Source organism: Oculina patagonica, chromosome 14 (genome assembly GCF_052425735.1).
Source record: "Oculina patagonica isolate OP01 chromosome 14, crgOcupat, whole genome shotgun sequence".
NCBI classification, from domain to species: domain Eukaryota; kingdom Metazoa; phylum Cnidaria; class Anthozoa; order Scleractinia; family Oculinidae; genus Oculina; species Oculina patagonica.
Window position 1 is genome coordinate 21,394,828 of NC_135771.1, and position 21,066 is coordinate 21,415,893.

Sequence of the window (21,066 nt, forward strand, 5' to 3'; positions counted from 1 at the left end):
GCTCTGTTAACTTCTTTGTCAATTCAATTTGTTCCTTTAACTCCTCAGTATTTCTTCTCTTCCTTTCCTGACGTTCCAAATCCCTGATCACTCCTTCCTTGAGCCTCTTGCGATCAGCGTTTTGCATTTGATGAACCATGACTATGATGGCAGAAGCAAAACAAAATGCTCCTCCTAACGCAACTTTAGCTCCTCGAGAAATCATGGTGAACTGTTTAACAGATAAATAATGCTGTTATCCCTTATTTGGAAATGAATATCTCACAGTATGTGGTACTTCCTGAAAATAATATAACATAAATATTATAATATGTTCATCATTTCCAAAAAAATTAATGTGATGTGCAGGGATGTAGCTAAGAAATCACTTAGCCGGCTGATTAACAAGCCCAGGTGGCTAAAGTTTCTGTAGACTGTCCACAGCCCTCTATTTTTCCGTGTTTTTTTCGATCGATGAGCGCTCGGTGAGAACGGCGAGAGAACTGGACGCCAGCGCAAAACGAAAGAAGCAAGGGGGTGGGTGGCGGGGAGCGAACTTCGTTTGCTTTTTTACATTGAAAAATCGAGAGGCTGTGGACAGTCTTAAGTTTCTGTTGGCAGCTCTAAAAGTTTACCTAGTAAGTCTTTGTTTTCATGTGATATTTCAGCCGGATTTTAGTTCTTTTTCAGCTGGTGAAATTAGCCTGCAGCCAGCCCTTAGCGACATCCCTCGATGTGTTGGGAGTTGAACGGCCCGGGTTCGAGGCCTGGCCGGGGTGCTGCGTTGTGTTCTTGGGCAAGACACTTTACTCTCACAGTGCCTCTCTCCACCCAGGTGTACAAATGGGTACCGGCGAATTTACTGCTGGGGGGTAACCCTGCGATGGACTAGCATCCCATCCATGGGGGAGTAGTAATACTCCTAGTCGCTTAATGCTACGGAAACCGGGATAAGCTCCGGCTGTATGAGCCTCATGGCTCAGACACAGACTTTACCTTTACTTAATACACTCCTTTACTCTCCCTCATAACATAATTTCCAGTGAACTAGCATCATAACCCAGGGAACTGGGGCATTGCATGCCATCTACTGGCATTTCAGAAGTGTGGTGTGGCAACTGACACTCAAAAGTGTTCTTCACAAGAGATTAATGGGGCTTTCATTTATTAGTAATGGGGGTATTTTATTTTGGAAAATATCTAAATAGGGGGTTATAGTAACCCCAATACAGCAAATTATGGGCAAAAACATAAATAATTAAAAACAGGGTGAATTAATGGGGGGATATGACCTTTTTGCCTACCAATTGCAAGGAAGCGGGGGGGGGGGAAATATTTGGAATCCACTGCAAGTGATTTTGCCACCCCCCCCCCCCATGCACTAGCAAATGAAAGTCCACTGACTGCTATATTTATTGAGGAAGAAACGGCCACCCCTCCCTTTTTTCCAAAAGGGTCGGTCCTCACTTGCCCCTCCCCTCCCTTACTTTTGAACACCTCTGTATATATCTACAGAGAGAGAATTTCAAAAAAATGTTGAAAATGAGTCATCCCTGCGGATCGGCCCATCGAGTGGGGCGGGGGCGTAAGAAAATTTTTAATGTGACTAATATGCATCGACATAGGCAGGCAAAATCTCCTACAATAATACATAATCTCTTATATATCTGTCTTGATTTAATAAAAGGTGTCTAAAGATTTTGACACAGCTCTAGTTCTAAAGACATATTTTTGCAAGAAGCTTTGCATGAATCGACTAGTTGTAGCTCATGTTCAACGTAAATTACTCTAATAAATCTCTTTATGAACCAAAAAGACTGCATTTACGGCATTTTGTTCAAATCATGAATTCTACCAATTTAATTAACTTGTTTACAACATGAAATAACATCAAATGAAAACAAATTTGTAAGGCGCCGGAGCGAGAGATGGACTAAAGCTTTCTAAATCCATGCATGGTCTAAAATGAACTATCAGAAAGCATTTTACATCGACGATCGCTTCATTTTCAACGAATTCGGGATTAAAATAACTAAATAATTCATGACTCAGCGAGACCATTCGGTCATAGTTCATGTCAATTCACGGCCGGAAACCCCGCATATCGAATTGCTGCTGACTATCGAATCACAGGCCGCTCTGATTGCTAGCTTAGCCAAACGGCAAAATAATCATCAAATGAAGAGAATTCTACTCACATAAGGGTTTGAAGTGATTTCCTTTCGACCATCAGCTGCGCTCTTTGCAACCTTTCCATCTTAATCACAATGTAATACCCCGGATGTGGAAAAAATCGTTATAAAGGGAACCAATACCCCCGGACATTACAACAGAATTTTTCTAAGTCTCCAGCCAAGGAAGAGTTCAAGCCGAATATCGCCATGACCGCCTTCAAATCAGCCCTAAAGTCTAGTTCCGAGTCCTAGTTGATGTGGCTGAAGACCTTTGCCGTCTAAAGCAAGCACAACGCTATTTGCACCTAGCAAAACTGTACCGAGTCAAGAGTTCAACCCGTTAAAGCTTTGTTCTAAGGTACAATAACAGCCGACGCAAAACTTGCAAATCGTTAGACTTCCACCTTCATAGGACTTAATGATGTCCTCCGGCAAACTTCCTTTAGACAGCAAAATGAAAAACTAGATCACCTCTGTTCTACAAGTCAGCGCGCGCCATTAGAATTCAAAGTTCGGTAGATATGGCGAGTTGGAGCCTGGGTAAACTAACCAAAAGTAAATGGAAAAGGGGGGGGGGGGGTAGGTAGGTAGAAGGGATAAAAGCCATGAGTATAAAATTGAAAGCACTTCATTTCCACTGAAAGTAAGCCAAATAATCTCCCATGTCCTTAAAAGAAAAAAAAAAAAAAAAAACTCAACCCCATTCAATTTTCTTGACAGCCAGACTGTAGCCACCTTTTATTAAATCAAGACAGATATGCGGTAGAGGGTTTTCCGTGCGCGCATGGAGTGATTTTGAACGGCCACAAACCTAAATCAATGCACTTATTACTCATAAAAGTGAATACATCCACTGCTTAAAGTTACTCTCAAAGTCTTCTTCTAGTAATTTAGAGAAAAGACTGCAAAATAAGGGCGATATTTACCATTTTTGATGCTCACGCATATTCTTTCCTTGAAGCCGCCATCTTGAAAACGTCACGCGCAAGGTTTCACGGGAAGCACGTTGGCTTCGCAAAGGAACCACGCTTGTGCTTAGCGTCCACCATCTTGTGTGTTGTTTTGGAAAGGCGCGGTGACTTAGCAAGATTTCCACTTTCCTTGCTTTTGGAGGTAGGAATTTACGATCAAACATCTTGGGAATGGAATAGGATCATTTTAGTGCGGTTTTATGGGGAAATACGATAGAAACACATCGTATATTGATCCATCGCCTTTTGCTTTGGGTTGAGCTGTTTGTTGATTTCTTTGTATTTGCAAATGAGCGTCGATTTGAGCTGTTTTCCTTGCGAAATCTAAGGTTTCCTTTGGTTCAAAAATAAGAAAGTTTTGTGTAAAAGGTGATGTTAATATTCACCTTGATTCTTTTCACTGCAAATGAAGCCAACGATTTCGATCAGCTAATATTTCAGACGGCAGATATCGTGTTTGAAATGAATTTGAAATAATAGTCGGCGTATAAAATGGTTTATATGATTCAACATGTTTCCCTTTCTAATAGAAAGTGTTTTAATCTGAACTTACACTTACTGTCGTTTTAAGGAGAAATCGGCTTTTACGATAGGCATTTAGTAGCACCACGCAACGTTAACGAAGGAATATTGTTTATTTTTAAATCAAGGGTGGATAGGATACATTTCAAGACGTATTAAGCTTGTAAAACTTTTTGAAAATTTCCTTTGTAAAGCAAAAGTGAACATTAGGCTTGCATTTTGCATAAGTTGGTCACAAATCAGCAAATCCTGTTTACTGTTCTTGTTACCTTATTGAATTCAATAAGAATAAAAAATAGTTTTTTATATCTAATTCAAAGCACAAAGCTTGATCAGCTACATCACACCCATTTCTGTTTATGCTTTTTGTGGCTCTACTTCCTCTTAAACACACCCAAGGGTTGAGATTTTTTTGTTCAACCCACTCCAGAGCATTTGTAGATGACCAAAACAGTCATTGAACTTCATTAAAATTTGATAAAAAAGGGAATTCTCAAGCCCAGTGGCTTGTACCGCCGGAGCTGTCTAGGAATATTTCTACTTCCCCCTAGATGGGATGCTAGTCCATCGTAGGGTACCCCCCAGCATTATTTTGCCAGAACCCATTTATACACCTGGGTAGAGAGAGGTACTATGAGAGTTAAGTGTCTTGCCCAAGAACACAACCCCGACTGTTTGATCCGGAGTCCGGCATGCTAACCATAAGGCCACTTCGCCTTTCATTAAATTTGATAAAAAGTCCACTAAAAATTAATTGTCACTGTCCACTCAAAAGTCCTCACTACAGACTGGTAATTGCTGGCAAATCCCTTGCCTGTGCCCCGCACTTTTCCACATTCTCCTCCAGCTGAACACTCATAGGTACCGGTCAACAAGGAATCTTATGGCGTCTGGAACTAATCTGGTCTAGGAAGTTTATATATTTCCTACTTAAACACTTTCATTATTTCTTGCACTAGTGAATATTGGCCTGAGGTTGTTGCAGTACTAACCCAGCCTAGACAGGCCTGTAAAAATAATATGGCAGTATTCTCCCCTCAAAGCCTCTTATGCTTGCAAAGTGGGATGAAGAATTCATTGCTAAATAATTGGTACTACCGGTACTTAAGGCAGTCTGGTTGTCTGAGACAAGTAGATTTCCTGGGTGGACAAGTAACTTTTCATGCTCACTTCAGTCACTTGCCTGATGGACAAGGGTCCAGGCAAGTTATTTCCTGACTAAATTATATATATGTTATTTGCCGGCCGGGAGGTCCGTATTGGGAAAAACTGTACCCGAGGTCTTGAGTACGGCCCGAGGCCGCAGGCCGAGGGCGGTGCTCAAGACCGAGGGTACAGTTTTTTCCAATACGGACCGACCTAGGCCGGTAAATAACGTTTTTATTTTTTTCCTACTTAAGTTTGTTTGGATTTAAGAAACCGTGAAAAAATCTGTCACAAAATCTTTGTTTGTATACGCGCGGATTTGATTTCAATGTTAAGTCCGACTCGATTGACAAGCAAGCTAGAGTCAAGCATTAAGCAAGACAAACATTAATTTCGAATAAAATAGCTTGGCTTAAAATGAACCGTACTCAAGAAATGTTCAGCTTAATTTACAATGTAGAAAACCAAGAAAAGTAAATGAACTCATACTAAAACATAGCACAAATATGCCATAAAACCTAACACTTTTAAATCGATTTCGGCTTCCCGAACAATTTCCTATAAGCTTAAATGTTTTGAAAAGTCTTGATAGAAGCTTTGCAACTTTGCTAAGCCTACTTTTCTAATTCAAAAATACTCCTTGACCGAAAAGCAGTTTAACAAGCTATTAATACACTTGTATTTAACAAATTAATAATCTCTGCGTTGATTTTTATTCTGATAAACAGTGCCAAACTGAATGAAATGCGTAGCGTCTACGTACAGCACAATATTGCGATAATTAATTTGTCCGTTTTTAATCAAAGAATCTCATTTCCTTGAATGATGGTAAATAGTGTTCTGTTTAAGCAAAAAGTGACAGATAAACAGTGCAGTTTAGCACATAGATAGAGTCTAAATAACCGAATGAATTTTACCGCAATGGCGTGAAAATCATTGCGAGATAAACAAACAACGGCAAACTGCGAACGGTAAACTACAACTCGATTTTGTTGAGAAATAAATAAATACTTCGCCTTTTGAAGAACTTTGAGGCTTTTAATTCCACTGCTTTTTTGTCCTTTAGCATTAACAATGGATGGTGAGGCTATTTTTGTCTTTGGGGAGCAAAACTTTCATGTGTTCGTTAGACTCAAAGGTGCAAAATGATTTCGCGCCGTGAACGGTCCGTATGCGGGGTCCGGTTGTGAAAAACCGGACCGCTGGAGCGCGCGCAATTAGCCAATCAGATTAAAGGATTCAGGATTCCGGACTGCTGAGATGCTTGAGAAAAAAATAAAAAAAAATATCTGACCTTCTTATCCAAAGGGCCACCTGAAAATATTCTTTTTTTTCAAGCCCTACTTAGGAGTTATTACAGATGAAGTTATCAAAGGGCCTTTTACAATGTTTGCTGACAAAAGATTTGTCAGGAACTACTTGTCAGAAAATGATTGTTACCTTGTAGCCTGGGTGAAAGCTAGTGAACTGAGCCACTCATATAAAATGTCTTTGCTATCTATGTTGGATGTTAACTTTAACATTTCCAGTGATCACCCCTGTCGCTATAAATATATGGAAGGCCCTTCTCCCCCATGGTGGACTAAATATAGTTAGTGCACTGGACTCTTGTTTGAGTGGTCCTGGTTTGACCCCAACCTTGTCGAGAGAGAGACACCCTGGGAATGAGGTTGGTTTGATCCTTGGCTCTGGGCTGACATGTTCTTGGGCAAGACACTTCACCTGAAGTGCCTCCCTCTTCCTAGGAGTATGATAAATAGAGCAGATTAAGTGCTGCTTATAATCCTGCGATGGAGTAGCATCCCATTCGGGGGGGGGGGGGGGGTGGAATAAAAAATACTCTTACAGGGATTATAATTACTAACCTGATGGGCCACTAGGCTTGACTCAGTGATGTAAATAATAGGCAGAAGGTGGAAAACATAACCACCCAAGGACTTGATTTTTCCGGCTAAAAGACCGTGTCTGGTTAGATCTTTCTTTTAATGTGACCCAAATTTTGCACCTATGATCAAGAAAATTTCGCCTGTTGGAAATCTTAGCTACATCCCTGTGACTGTTAACTTGACCACACTACCACAGCAGGGTATAGGATATATACTAAGCAATATTAAGATCATTAATTTTTACATCAGCCCACAAACAACAACAAATTTCTCTACAACCCCATCTCTTAAATGTGAAGGTGATGCTTTCCAATCACTTCTTCACCCCAAGACTTTTGTTACCCAAACCTTTTCTCTGACAGTATTACCCAAGACAATCTTGGGTAATGTGAATACACTGGAGGGCACAGAAATAACAGTTAGGGGGATAGACCAAAAAGACCTAAAATCATCACTTTTTGAACATATTGTTTTTAATAAACATTTTTGTTTGATTAAAAGAAATTGATGGTCAGAGGAAGAAAGAAGCCAGATTCAGTCATGTCGAGTGAAGAAGAAGCTACTGCGGCCAATGTTTTGTCGCGGATGTCTCAGATTCAGCAGATAAGCTGTGAAACGATTGAGGCAACAGTTATCAATGTTGGACATCACTGTGACGTGGAGACCACAGCTACTCAAGGTAGATGGTATTTTTTTCCCTTTGCGTAAAATTGCAGGGTTGCTGCAGGTCAGAAAAAAAAAGTCGGGAAAAAAACTTTTTTGAGTCAAGAAACTAACACAAAATTTTTTATCTGGTCAAGGAAACTCCAACTTTTTGTCAAGGTACTGGGTAGGTAAAATTCAGGAAATCTTTCCTGGTAGCTGCAGGTCTTGATAATGTATTGCTCCATAAAATATCCATGGATACTCATGCCATGGATGGTGTTCGGAATGAACCCCCCCCCCCCCCCAACCCCTCTAGAAATTTAATTCTCCCTTCAGTCATATTTCCCTATCGAAACCTTAGCTTTTGAACCCCCCTGGAATTGCCAAGTCCTTCTTTGTGGTGGGGGTGGGTCACTATAGCTAATACTTCCCCCAAGGAAGGCTTTTTTTGTTTGAAAACCCCCACCCCATCCCTCTGGAATTCCAGTTAAGCTTCATACTTTCATTTCATAATTTTGGCTTGTGAGACCCATACCCCCTTCTGTGGGGTGGGTAAAGATATTTTCTGGAGCCACTCAATTAGTATTGTGTTTAATGATTGTTTTTGGTTATAAATAAGTGTTGTTGCCAGTGAATGTTAATATTGCTGATAATGATCATCTTGTTAAGGCAAAAATTAAACAAGGCTTTTATTGACTTGTATAGCCTTGATTTCCAAATACAGCATGTATGATATGAACCATGTCTCTGTGACAACTTTTTGAAAATAAGTCTGAAATGAAAGTTTCAAGTGGTAACAGGACAAAGTGATCCCATGTAGTAGACACACATCCCAAAGGCAATATCAATCAAATTACGTAATGTTTAATAAATGAGCAGCAGTGTTTTATCAAGTTTAAAACACGAGGCGCAGCCGAGTGTTTTTGACTTGATAAAACACAAACTACGAATTTATTGAACGGCTTAAAAGTCTTCTGATGTAGATCAACTTATTCTTGCACCAATATTTAGATTTGGGGTTATTTTGGCCTAGAAAATTGGATGTAAAGTTTCGCCGTGTCTTTTTCAGATATAAAGACACTCATTAAACATTAATTTATTTTGTATTTTCTTTATGAATTATTAATGAGTTTTTTAATCAGTCCGTAATTCTTCTATAGCGGTTATGGAGATTGTACAAGGTGATGTTCAAGTTGAAGAGGCCAGTGAAGTGCTGCGACAAGTTCATACGGCTGTACAGACTATACAGCGCCCTAATGTCGTAGACACCTCCAGCGAACAAGTGCAGGCCCAGTTGGAGAGTGGTGAAGTGGCCATATTGCCTGGCCCAGGTGATGCAGTGACGTCTGCACCAGGTATGTTGAACTGTGGAATAGGTCACAGGGCAGGGGTCATTGTTGCAAATTTTAAAGGGAACTCCTCAATCATCATCATCACTTTGTTTACCCTCGGATTTGAAGAGTAGCTTATACAGCTAATATCTCCGAGCATTTCACAGTAAGCACAGTACAAGGGGCAAAGACCAGACCACAACACCGGGAACTCCATGCCCTACTCTTTACGATGAGTGTGTGGGTTCTTTTATGTCCCCTGCTGACCATAACACTGAAGATGCAGGAGACGGGGCCTACAGTTTATCGTCCTTATCCGAGAAGACTACAATATCTAACCATTTGCAGATGTTGTTGCAAAGGCAGCATATTCTCCTCAGTTATTTTAAGACCCTGAGTGTTGGTCCGGTCTGGGACTCGAACCCGAGACCTCCCGCACTGTAGTCCATCGCTCTACCAACTGAGCTAACCGGTCGGCGGTTAAGGTAGCAGAATGTGGTATTATGGGCGTGGCTCCAACTCGTTTTCACCCTTAAAGATGTACCAAGTCGAACTGATAAGTAGTTTCTGTCCTATTTGTTTCCAGCTTGAAACCTGTAAAAGGGATAACTTTATGCTACTGAGCTTTGTACTACTTTGTGCTAATGGATAACTTTATGGAAGTGCAGCCATGGATTTATACTGCAATCACCCTGTCACTTTTATGCGGGAGTCCCTCAAGGGGTGGGGTGGGGGTGTTTTGTATCTCTATAAGGAGTGGAGGCCAGAATTATGTGAGACCAGCCAACTTTTTATAAGACGAATGCATAAGATTTTAATCTGAGGAGCCAGAAGTTCCTGAGATGAACCAATAGTTTCTAACAACTTGAAAAGATGGCCTAGGCCGAAACACTGTGCACATGTGTAGTTTGTCTAATTTATTGTAAAGAAATAAGTTCATTTGCCCTTACTAACCGTATTTTTATTAAACACTTCCAGCTGTTTCAACAAGAATCGTCTCAAATGGAGGTAATTAAACGCTTATATTTTTTTATTTTTATACTCCTATATTGATACCATAGAAATCACATTCAAACTTACAGTCGTTAAGAAATAGACAATGATAAGATTTAATTCGAGTAGCCAAAACACTATGCACGTATTTGCAAAACCTGATGGAAAAATGAGAGAAAATTCGGGAAAATTTTGAAAGTTACCTAGAAGTTTTGGCCACAGACAAGGGTTTCCATGAGTCTAAAATTTTTATTAACTATATCGAGTATTTTCAACAGGTGTTTAGTAATCAGAGAGCAGACATTTGTTTTATTTTGTTTATTAAGTAAAGCAAGTGATGTAAAACGACTTTAATTTATAACCAATCAGAGCGTGTGTTAAGGTGGATTTCCACTGACGCGTAATTTTTTACGTGCGTAAAAACATTTAGAGACGATGTATGAACGACTTGCGTTAATGTGTACGCAAGTCGTTCATACAATGTCTCTAAATTTTTTACGCACGTAAAAATTTACGCGTCAGTGGAAATCCACCTTTACATGACCAAACATGTTTTAATTAGTAACAAGACGCCTTAAGCTTAAAGCTTAAAACCGGGCGGTTAGTGTTTAACTATTTGATTAGGCAAGTGCAGCAAAAACTTTTAAAATACCATTTAATTGAGAAGCACACAAGTCTGTGGTTAGTTTTTCCATGCTTGAACAAATTCCTGCTTAGGCTTCCAATTTTTTGTTAATAAAGAATAATCTCTGTATTTTTAGATTTTAGTTTTTACCTAAGGATAATGGAAGATTAGATTATTAACATTATCATACACTTAACAAAGTGCAGACTACTCATAAAATTTTGAACAGCTGTTCTGATAAGAAAACCATGAAAAAAGGACAAAGGTTGCGCGATACAATCAAGCATGGATTTTTATTCAACACCCCCCCCCCTCCAAACTCTCCCCCCCCCCCCATTTCCTCTTTTCTTAGCCATTAACCTTCGAATATCTCCCCTCCTACTCCGTCCTCCCCCATTCCTGCAGCCTTTGACTTTACTCCCTCCCATCACTCATTCTACTCTTCGGTGATGGCGCCAGCCGAGAAGCAGTTTGGGGGCGAGTAGCTGTGACACACAAGTCTGAGGTTTGCATAAGTTATGCAGTTTCCGTGAGTTGTAATATGTCAAAATGTCCTTCATTACATTAGCTGCTTTTATCAACATGCCTGGATAAATTACTGATTATTACGTTTTGTGTATTTCTAATCTTGAATAAATGAACCCAAACCAGCTCGTTAAATACTAAGAAGCGTTTAAGGTTTATTTTAAAAAAAATGTATCACAAACAATAAAGGGAATAATAAAAAATTAGAAAGCTTTTTAGCTTTTAAAAATGCAAGCTCTTCAAGTCAAGCTGATTCTTCGATCGAAAAACCTGCCTATGTGCTGCATTTTGGGAAGCAGTCACGCAAACACCAGTTCTTGCTTGCGTGATTCATTACAGGTAATTTCTCTCTCGCCGTTTGGTTCCGACTGAAACTCAAAACCCTTTTGAATGAAAAACCAAAAAATATATTGATTTCTCGAAAAAAGAGCGGAGTAACCAGAAAATTACAGTATTGGCTCCTGCTCAAATAAAACGAGTCACATAAATAAAATTGAATAAAAATAAAACGAGTTACATAAATATCAAGAATAACAGAAAAACCTCAAAACACAGACTAAAAAAGGGCATGCATTAGATCACGCGTCACGTAGATAACATATGCTGTTAAAAATTCCAACTAAATGTGAAAAAAGAAAAAAAAGATTCAAGATGAGGTCTAGAAACATTTTAATGGCATTAAAAATTTAAATACTTTAAAGCCGTAAAATTAGCCAAAACGCAAGTTTTTTTTTGCCGTCTATTATTTTACTCGATGGCTTTACCGATCCAAATTCCATTCTAGTTTTTAGAAATTATTATATTACTAATTTACATTTACATTTTTGTTTTTCTAAGCTCTTGAAAAGTGTGCGAGTAAAGGTTTTACTTCAAGAACCAAAACAAAGTTATTTTGTTGTGCAAACATTCAATTCGTCTGTGACACACGACTTGGTCGAATGAATATGGACAAAATGGACACAATTCTTGCTAAATAGAAAACATCTTCAAAGTAGAGTCTGGCCCAAATATGCTTTGTCGAGCTTTGGCTACCAGCCGTTTTTAAAAGCAGAAGCTTGCTGCAAAAACATTGCGTGACTGACGTAAAAAAAGCTTTGTCAAAACAATCACCGGTTTCGCACTCTTGTTCTCGCTTGAGTCGAACGCTTGAATATAAACACAAAAATATACATTTCACGCTTAACAGAAATCAGGGTATCGGGCAAAATTTTAAATAGGAGAGTAATCTTAGCTCCTGCTGAGTAAATATCAGAAGTGCGGGATTTGAATCCTGGCCAAGAAAGCGGCCAAGCAAACTACTACGACAAACACGGTAAATCAAAAACATCACACGGTACCTCAATCTATAAATAGATGTTGTTCGTTTCAAAAGCCTAAAAACCCAACAAAAACGAACAAATGAAAGAAACATGAACAAAGGTTTCAAACGGAATTTTTATTCAAGATGGGGTCAAGAAACATTTTGAAAGGCTTAAAGATTTAAATTTCAAAACCGTGAAATTTTGCATGCTGTGGTAGAATTTAATTACATGTAATTTCCCGCACCAAGATTTAATTTTGCAGACCATTTTTTTTTACTTGCTCACTTTACGGATTTTTTTCAAAAATTCCATCATAGTTCGTAGAAGTACTATACATTACCATTTTTTTCTGAAGTCTTGGGAAGTGTGTAAGAAAACACTGAAGTAAAGCTTTTTTATCAAGAACTCAAGTGCTCAACTGTGCACGGATGAAAATGGACATAATTAATTCGGAAAGTATCTTCAAAGTATTCTGGCTAAAAATGTTCTGGCTACCAGCCGTTTTTTTAAAGCAGTTTAATATGCGTAAAGCTTGCTTCAAAAACATTGCGTGACTGACATAGCGGTTCGGCAGTACTCCCTTGAGTAAAACGCTTGAATAAAATAAAAACATATATTTCACGCTTAACAGAAATCAAGGTTTTAGATAGAATTTTAAATAGAAGAGTGATTTAATAGCTCCTGCCGAGTAAATATCAAAAGTGCGTGTTTTGAATCCTGGCCAAGGAAGCGGCCGAGCGGGTCTGGAACGATTTACCGACAAGACTACTACTACTACGACGAAAAAATTCCGGGCGATTTATGAACCGGGCCCAGTCTCCGCCCGGTTAATAAAAACGGAGCACTCTCCCCAGCATTGCCACTCTATACTGTATCAAGTCTCGCTAGTACAGTAAAAACCCACATATAAGAACCTAACATTTAAGAACCTGTTAGGCTAAAATTTCATTTTTAAGCACCCTTCACATAAGAACCATTTTAGGCTAAAATTCTAAAACAGGTTCTTATTTTCAAAAAAAGAAAAAAATAATCTCCTCAAAAATATATTTATACAGTCTGTACACATTATAGTTACAGCATAGTTACATAAAACTCCAAGAATACTGTTATTGTACATTAAAGACCAGATCATTTAAAAATTCTACTTTATTTCTTGAACAAAAGTTAAGAACCTAATTAAGAACCTAGTTAGCCTAATTCTACACTAAATACCATTTATATAAGAACCTGTTTAGGCTAACTTGAAAAAACCTAGGTTCTTATACGCGGGTTTTTACTGTAGTAGCTAGTAATGAAATGTCTTCTCTTTTTTCACTTAACAGGAAGAGTTTATCCTTGTGAATACTGCGGAAAGGAGTTTAACAAATCCTACAATCTCAAGACGCACATTCGTGTTCACACTGGTGAAAGACCTTACCAGTGTGAGGAGTGTGGCCACGGATTTGCTAACTTAGGAGATCTCAAACGACACGCACGGACCCACACAGGAGAGAAGCCTTTTAAAGTAAGTTTCTTTAGTCGATCTCCTTAACGCTATTGTTGCAAGACCTGTTCATACTTTTCAATATTTACGCCAAAAGATTTCACCGATATTGTATTTTAGGGAAGGAATTTAAGCGTCCTGTCTATTAACTTTTCCGCACAGACACTCACAGGAAAGAAGCCTTTTGAAAGTTATTTTCCTTAGCTTTTCTCTGTAAAGCCAACTTTTCTCTGTAAAGCCAATAGAAAAATTAACAGGGTTTTTTTCCACAAGGCGCAAAGTAGTGCAAAATACAGTATTGGCATCGGAATCCGATTTAAAATCATTTTCGTCATTCTTGTTTACCAAATCTACACTTCTTTAACAAAAGCAGGCTTGTAGCCAGACGGCAACTGTTAAGAGAAAATAATTATTTTATTCGCATGTTGCTCCATTAATAACTGTCTAGAACCAACCCTAAAGAAAATTTCGGACGCCCACTTCAGTTTCAAATAATGGCTAGAAGAGATTTTACTAAAATCAAATTTGATGGATGAAATTTAAGCTTGTAGTTGCGTTTGCAGTTTTCTGTGTACATGTACACATTTTTCTGTTGAATTTCTCGCACGCGGACTTTAGTTTGTCCTTAGCAACAAAGGTAAAAATAAGAAATAAAAACACGACTTCACACCCCCTTGTACCACTGTAGCCCTCAAATCACTCTTCCACAATACCAGAAAAGCCGCTAACTCCTCAATGGTTTCTAATTCCATTCTGCCTGATGTAACGAGTTGTTTCTTGTCTTATCAGTGTGGATACTGCGGGAAAGTTTTCTCGGATTTTGGGAGTCACAAGCGTCATCTTCGCCTTCATACTGGCTTCAAACCGTTCAGATGTGAACACTGCGACAGGGAATTCACTCGCTTGGACAGCTACAAAAACCACATTCGGCTGCATACAGGTAAAAGTGAATCGCTTTTTCAGAAATCTCTGTTCGCGTTCTCCGGGTTCCGACCCGAAACATTCCATACTAATAACGTAGCTCTACAGAGACCCGTGAAGTGTCTCTGATTGGTTGTTGCCCGGTTTTTGAATTTTCGCGCGAAAGTACCAACCTATCAGAGACACTACATGGATATGTATGGAGTAACGTCGATGATCACCATGTCTGCCCCAACCAAGATGGCGTCCGGTCGAAAACCTTGGCCTTTAATAACTAAATGCACTACCCAATTAAAAAAAAAATGTTTCGCTTTATTATTTTCTAGCCATGAAAAGGGGTCGGCTCGGAACCCCGAAGTGACCTATGGCGTTTTGAGCGAAGTCATCTTGTATTAAGCAAACGACTGCACAAGCATATCTACGATATGGATTTTTTTTTGGGGGGGGGGGGGGGGACTTCACGCGTCACTTGATCGGGAGAAGAATTGAGCGCGCGAGACTTGCGTTTGAAAAAATCTTGTTTTCTTTTAGTTCATATAGAAAGGTGACTTTGTTAGTTCGTATCTTAAGGTGGCTAGGTCACTTTTGTTATAATTTTCTACTGTTTTGTAGGTGACCGTCCTTATAAATGCGACACTTGTGAGAAAGAGTTCAATTACCTCACAACGTACAAGCGACATTTAAACATACACAAAGGAGAGAAACCTTTTGCCTGCGAGCATTGTGATAAGAAGTTTACACGCCTCAATTACCTGAAAAACCACCTCAACACTCACGCTAAACATTCCAGTCAAGAGAGCCAAACTGACTTCAAGTACGATGACAGTTCCTCTCGTCAAAACATGGACGTGGATAGCCAGGATGACCTGGGTACCATGGAGGCGGAATCCGCTGCCCAAAGCATACAGAACGACGGTAAAAGACTGGTCGAGAACGAGGTGTGTAGTACCGAGTCTGATGGAGAGTTACAAACAGAAGCCTGTAAAGAGGAAGAGGTATTATTTGCACATTCACCAGCGTTTGTCGTATTTTTCTTTTAAAGGAGCTATGTCACGGACAACGCATCTTGAAAAAATTGGCAAGTTTTTTAAGTTTGTCGATCGTAATCTGTTTTAATCGTCGTCAATCGAAACCATCCTTGCTTTTTTTCGGGTTTTTATCACTTCTCTGGTGTATTTCTACATTACAAAACTATTATTTTGAGTTCTCCTTCGATTTCAAAGTAATCCGAAAAATGACTTAATGTACTGTGACATAGCTTCCGGCTTTAACGAGCACAACGGTAAAGCAAACATAAGAACAAGCAAAAGAAAAAGGGAAATTTCGATCCTTTGTTATAAGCGGTTTTTCATAAGCTTGCATCGCTTAAGAACTTGGCTTAATCCACAAACTGACTAACTTTGTGTTAGGGACGGACCATTATTTTTTGGGAGGGGGGGGGGGGATGAAAAATATTGAAAAAAATTGTTTGCAGGGCCTGGAAAGACAAAATAAATTGTTTGAAAACACGATATGTATAACAAAACTTAGTAAGAATTTCGAAAAAAAATGTTTGCAGAGGTGCATAAACTAAAAAAAACAGTTTGCAGAGGAAAATTTTTCATCCCCCCCCCCTCTAAGAAAATAATGGTCCGTCCCTTAGTAGCCTGAGAAATTACCCTACTGCTTTTGCAGATGAAATGTCCAGTAAGACATTTTCTTCACATAACGTATAATTCGAATAAGCCTGAACCTCAATGCCTTTACAAGATAATTTAGTTTACAAACTGGCCGACAAAAAAATTACATTTAAAAATTCTGTTTAGCCCCCTTTTCATGCCCCAATTTTTTAGTTATTCTTTATTTTTTATGGTAGACTATGGAATTTTTATTATTCTACAAACAGTTTAACTTTCTCTTTTGTGATTTATTACCTTAGAATATAGAGACTTGCAATATCCTGTTTTTATTAGTAACGGCTGATTTTTCTTCTCGTGCTACTAGAACGAAGTCCCGGATGCAACCAAAGCGTCAGAACCAAAGGTCCCGGATGCGTCTCTCCTTCAGCAAGTTACCCAGGTCCTCGGCGAGATCATCCCTCACAATCTGAGCGCAGAGCTGACCGAGGGGGCCGGGGGACCACAGATTGTTGTCCAAGGCGCAGACCAGGCGGGAAGTGAGTTCAAGATCACTTTAGCGCAGCAGTTGCTCCTAGCACAGCATCTATTGAACCAAGTGCAAACACAGCGGCTAGGACAGGGCGGGGCTAGCAGCGGTGATGGAGATCAAGACAGGGAACAGCCTCAAATAACAACAGGTAGATTTTTTACGTTTTCATGTAATATATCAAACACGAGCGACAGTGTTTCATCGGGATATCTGAACACCGAAAAGAGAGTAAAATACAACAAAATACAACGCGCAGCAGAGTTTTTGGACGAAATTCGAGGTGTTTGTATAGCCGATGAAACTCTGTCTTGAGTGTTTTATATATCTTCTTAAGGAGGTCGATGTAGTTTTTTTAGACTAAGGGTGGTTGTTTTGAAAATTAAAATTACCTAGGAAGCCAATGTTCGATTTTTGCCAAAATACACCAAAATGATCAAATGTGACCAAATTTTAATTTTTTACCCGTCACTTAGTCACAACGGTTACCATAGCAACGATTGACGTTTTCTTTTATTCTCAAACAAGCTTGATTTTCTCGAAATCTAGACTGACACTTGGTGTTTATTTTTTGATATGTTAAAGTTTAGTAGATTGACTAACTGTTGAAGAAATTTTAGAAAAATCTGTAAGAGCGTTTTCAAGTAAATCAAGAATGAAATTTTCAGAAAAACACCGTTTTAATATAAAATAGGCGCCTTAAAATTGTTTCGTATTATTTGAGCACAGTTTCTCTCACTGAAATATAAATACTTACACCATCAAAGACCATTAGCTTATATAAAAGCGAAAGACTTTTTGCTTTAATTTGTTAAAATATATCGACTGCCAATTGTAAGAAATTATAAGAAAATACCAAAAACTTCATTCTTGATTTACTCTAAAACGCTCTTACAGATTTTCCTAAAATTTTGAGCACAGATAGTAAATCTACTGTACTTGAACATATCAAAAAATGAATACCAAGTGTCAGTCTAGATTTCGAGAAAACCAAGCTTGTTTGAGAACAAAAGAAAACGTCAATGGTTGCTATGGTAACCTTTGTGACAAAGTGACAGGTAAAAAAATAAAATTTGGTCATATTTGATCATTATGGTGTATTTTGGCAAAAATCGAACATTGGCTTCCTAGATAATTTTAATTTTCAAAACAACCACCCTTCGGCTAAAAAATCTACATCGAGCCTCCTTAATCGAAACAAAACTATGCAGTAAACGGAGAAATAAAATCGCAAAAACCAGTGCTAATTAAGACCAGGTATCCAAACCTCCTTCACGGTTATGATTTTCTTTGTTTTAACTTGATGGACTATTTATGAGTTTAAGAAGTGCAAACTGCCTACTAGCGTGAGCGCCCTTGATAACTCTTTTTAAATATAAATGCAGATGAAGATTGCCTTTCCAAGCAGAGATGCGATGAGTAAAAAGAAATTCATCAACTATGAGAACATTATCTTGATATACGCCACCGAATTCTCGCATCAATTAAAAGAAATGTATAGCAGTTGGTACAAAAAACTTATAGAGTGTTTCTTTTTTAATGTAGAAAGATAAATGCGAAAGTAATCACTTGTAATCAACAAACGAAGACAACTTTTCTGGCAAATACAACAGTAATAACTCCAAGAAAATACATTAAACTGGCAAACGCGGGAATCATGTAACCAATGCCCAGCGCAGGTTGTTACTAGCCCAGCGCGGGAAACCGTACCCAGTGCCAAGGGCGGGAAAACAAAGCGCGGGAAAACAGCCAACCGGCGCCTCTCTTGGTGTCAATTGATTTGATGTTGCTTCTCATTGGTTGTAAAACAACACGTATGTTGTGATTGGTCAGAGCTGGTTGGACGAGTTTTTCTGACCAATTATAGAGCCTGGCGAATGCAAAACCAAATCCAGCAGATAATACTCAATTATTAAAAAATCGCTGTGTTTACTTTATCATCTCCTCAGTCACCATTCCAGAGATCAGTGCTGAACTAGCGGAACAGATTGTGAGTCAAGCGGCGGCAGCGCAACAAGCAGCTGACTTGATCCAGACTCCCGCCGGGTTGTTACATGTCCCGGATGCTAGTGCTTCTCAGGGAACTGGTCAAACAGGGATGGTGGTTGGAACGGAAGTTATGATTCACGAACAGGCTGATGGGCAACATTCTGAGGTATGTTACGTCATGTAAAGACAACGTTGAAGTTTAAATAAAAACGTGGAAAGGTTCACGTTCTACAGACTCTCTGACTCTTTTTTCCTCTTTGCCCCCCCTAATGGGCCCTTTGCAGCTAACGATCACATGGTACAAAGAAACACCTTGCTGGAGGACAAGCTACGCACTGGGACTGATTCAAAACAAAGCGACTTCAACCAGTCATGCTTGACTTTCCTTTGATTTGAATGTCCCAGAGCGTAGCTTTCCCTCCAGCAAGGCGGATTTCGAACCATGTGACTGTATTAAAGCTGCAAAGGACTTATTCAATCATTTCATGTTGTTATCTTGAATTTGCGGGATTTATTGTGTACTTTTAGTTGTCAATAAAGACGGCGTAGTTGCCCGTAGAAACTGAATAAATATGACTGAAATGTACGGAAGTGATACTGCCGGAAAAGGACACTATCAAGCCACTATCAAGATCAAGTCAGCTGCCAAACACACTTCTTTATAAACGAAATATTTGGATTATTCGGCTAAAATAATTAATTATAGGCACCACTTTCACCATTCACAAACACAAAAGTGAAACTTAGTTCCGGGCCAAACGTCGAACTTCACACGAATCGAATCTAATGCAAATGACCAAAAACATATTGGCTTTAGTGCTGAAAAACGACGCATTTTTTTGAAAACGAATAGCTGAGATCTGCAAAATTTGCTGTCATTTCTAAGCGATTTTATCAACTGTAGTTTTATTTGGCAGTTAGCTTATTTGTATTGAAACACCCCTGTTGTTGGGATTGCATTTTTTACACTTAAAGCCGAGAAATGGGCTAAATATTTTACTTATAGCTTAGAAATTGCCGAAAACTTCACTGATACTTGAGATTCCAGCACCCACATCCAGACCTTAAAAAAACTTCAAGCGCGTAAATGTATCATAATTACTTCAATTAACATCCATTAATTCATCTTAGGTTGTTACGGAGCATGTGATACAGGAGAGTACCACTGTCCCAGTGACGTCAGAAGATGGCGTACAGCTGGTAGATAATGACGCAGTGTATGTCGCTATTGATCCCAATCAGCCTGATGTTCAACAACTGTTGGGACAGATTCAAGCCATAACGGCGTCACAAGTACAGCAGGCTGAAGGAGACGAACAACGAAGCGTGCGACATAGCTAGTGATTGGTTAGAAGTCAAATCTCCAAGAAAATCTCCTGCAAGAGGAGGAATGGTACGAGCCGAGAGAAGTTTAGTTTCCAGTCTACACGCGGACCCACCCGAGGGAAGAGAAATTTCATAGCCTTCAGGCATTTGACTGATCCGTTTGACGGAACGTTTTGAAACTAAGAGAGTTTGAACGTGAATGTACTGTAAAAATAATTTATTACACTTTAAAGCATCTCTGAATTACTTCAATTAAGGCAAGATTAGTTATATTCCTATAATTCCTAACAAGAAATCTCAGTCGCGGGACCAAGTGCCTCGTCTTCAAGAACTTATTGAGCCTGCGGATTTTGTCTCAAAGTTGCTAAGCAACGTGACGTCATCTCATTATATTGTGCCATGTTGGCATGACTGTTTTCCGGGGCGTTCGTGAGTGCTCGTGCTAGTTTTTGATTGGCTAAAACGGATCGGAATCTCCTCGAGTGCTTCGACGAAAATTAACCGAAGACGGCACTTGCTCCAAGATTGAATTTCTTCGACTGTTTCATTTCCGAACATTTTCAACATATAAATAATAATTTTTCTTCCGTGTCAAAGATAAATATGAAAGAAAATATTGTAATTTCTGAAAGGAATAACCACGTACTTAAAATTCAGACGATGTTTTTGGTTTTAAACTAATAACAAATCAATTAGCTAGCGAAAGTTTCATCCGTCGTGAAGGCAAAAATGCTTTATGTGATATGTTATAGTAAGAAAAAGTTTCATCACCGAATCGTACCGTAAACGAGTTTTTTTTAAGTGAGATCTTTTCATTTTCACTGTAATTCAATTCTTATGTAGGCTACTTCTGTCGAAACATTGATACACATTTTAAATTAAAGATCAAATGAGTATTTTCTGTGTTAATGTGATTGCACACGCTTGAATGAAACCGAAGTGGCTTTTCACTGATCGGCTACTAGGTCACGGTATTTTAGGGAATTTTATTTATTTTCTTTAAATTGGCAGAGCAAAAGTCTTTTATTGGCAAAATCACGGCCACATAACAAGCAAGGATGATTTTCGAGCATTGTAAATGACACTTTCATACAAATGAAGATA

At 38.9% G+C, this 21,066-nt stretch overlaps 1 protein-coding gene and 1 long non-coding RNA gene across 2 annotated transcripts; one reads left to right on the forward strand and one right to left on the reverse strand.

The window, feature by feature from the left end:
• Positions 1 to 41: 41 nt before the first annotated feature.
• LOC144638896 (uncharacterized) lies at positions 42 to 3,139 on the reverse strand. Its single transcript, XR_013568039.1, has 2 exons — positions 3,080 to 3,139; positions 42 to 211 (listed from the first exon to the last, which is right to left on the reverse strand). It is a non-coding gene; the product is annotated as an uncharacterized LOC144638896 (long non-coding RNA).
• Positions 3,140 to 3,182: 43 nt separating this feature from the next.
• Positions 3,183 to 20,858, forward strand: LOC144638828 (uncharacterized). Its single transcript, XM_078498110.1, has 10 exons — positions 3,183 to 3,266; positions 7,180 to 7,357; positions 8,484 to 8,678; positions 9,633 to 9,662; positions 13,421 to 13,602; positions 14,371 to 14,521; positions 15,115 to 15,497; positions 16,486 to 16,798; positions 18,597 to 18,802; positions 19,768 to 20,858. The coding sequence occupies exons 2-10, from the start codon at positions 7,186 to 7,188 to the stop codon at positions 19,975 to 19,977; spliced, it is 1,842 nt and encodes a 613-aa protein (XP_078354236.1). The 5' UTR covers positions 3,183 to 3,266; positions 7,180 to 7,185; the 3' UTR covers positions 19,978 to 20,858.
• The last annotated feature ends 208 nt before the right edge of the window (positions 20,859 to 21,066 follow it).

Bases quoted from the DNA above. Each gene is read 5' to 3' on its own strand.
- LOC144638828 (XM_078498110.1), top strand. From the start codon at position 7,186: ATGGTCAGAGGAAGAAAGAAGCCAGATTCAGTCATGTCGAGTGAAGAA. The intron at 7,358-8,483 runs GTAGATGGTATT...ATTCTTCTATAG, and splicing joins GGAGACCACAGCTACTCAAG to CGGTTATGGAGATTGTACAA. The intron at 14,522-15,114 runs GTAAAAGTGAAT...ACTGTTTTGTAG, and splicing joins CCACATTCGGCTGCATACAG to GTGACCGTCCTTATAAATGC.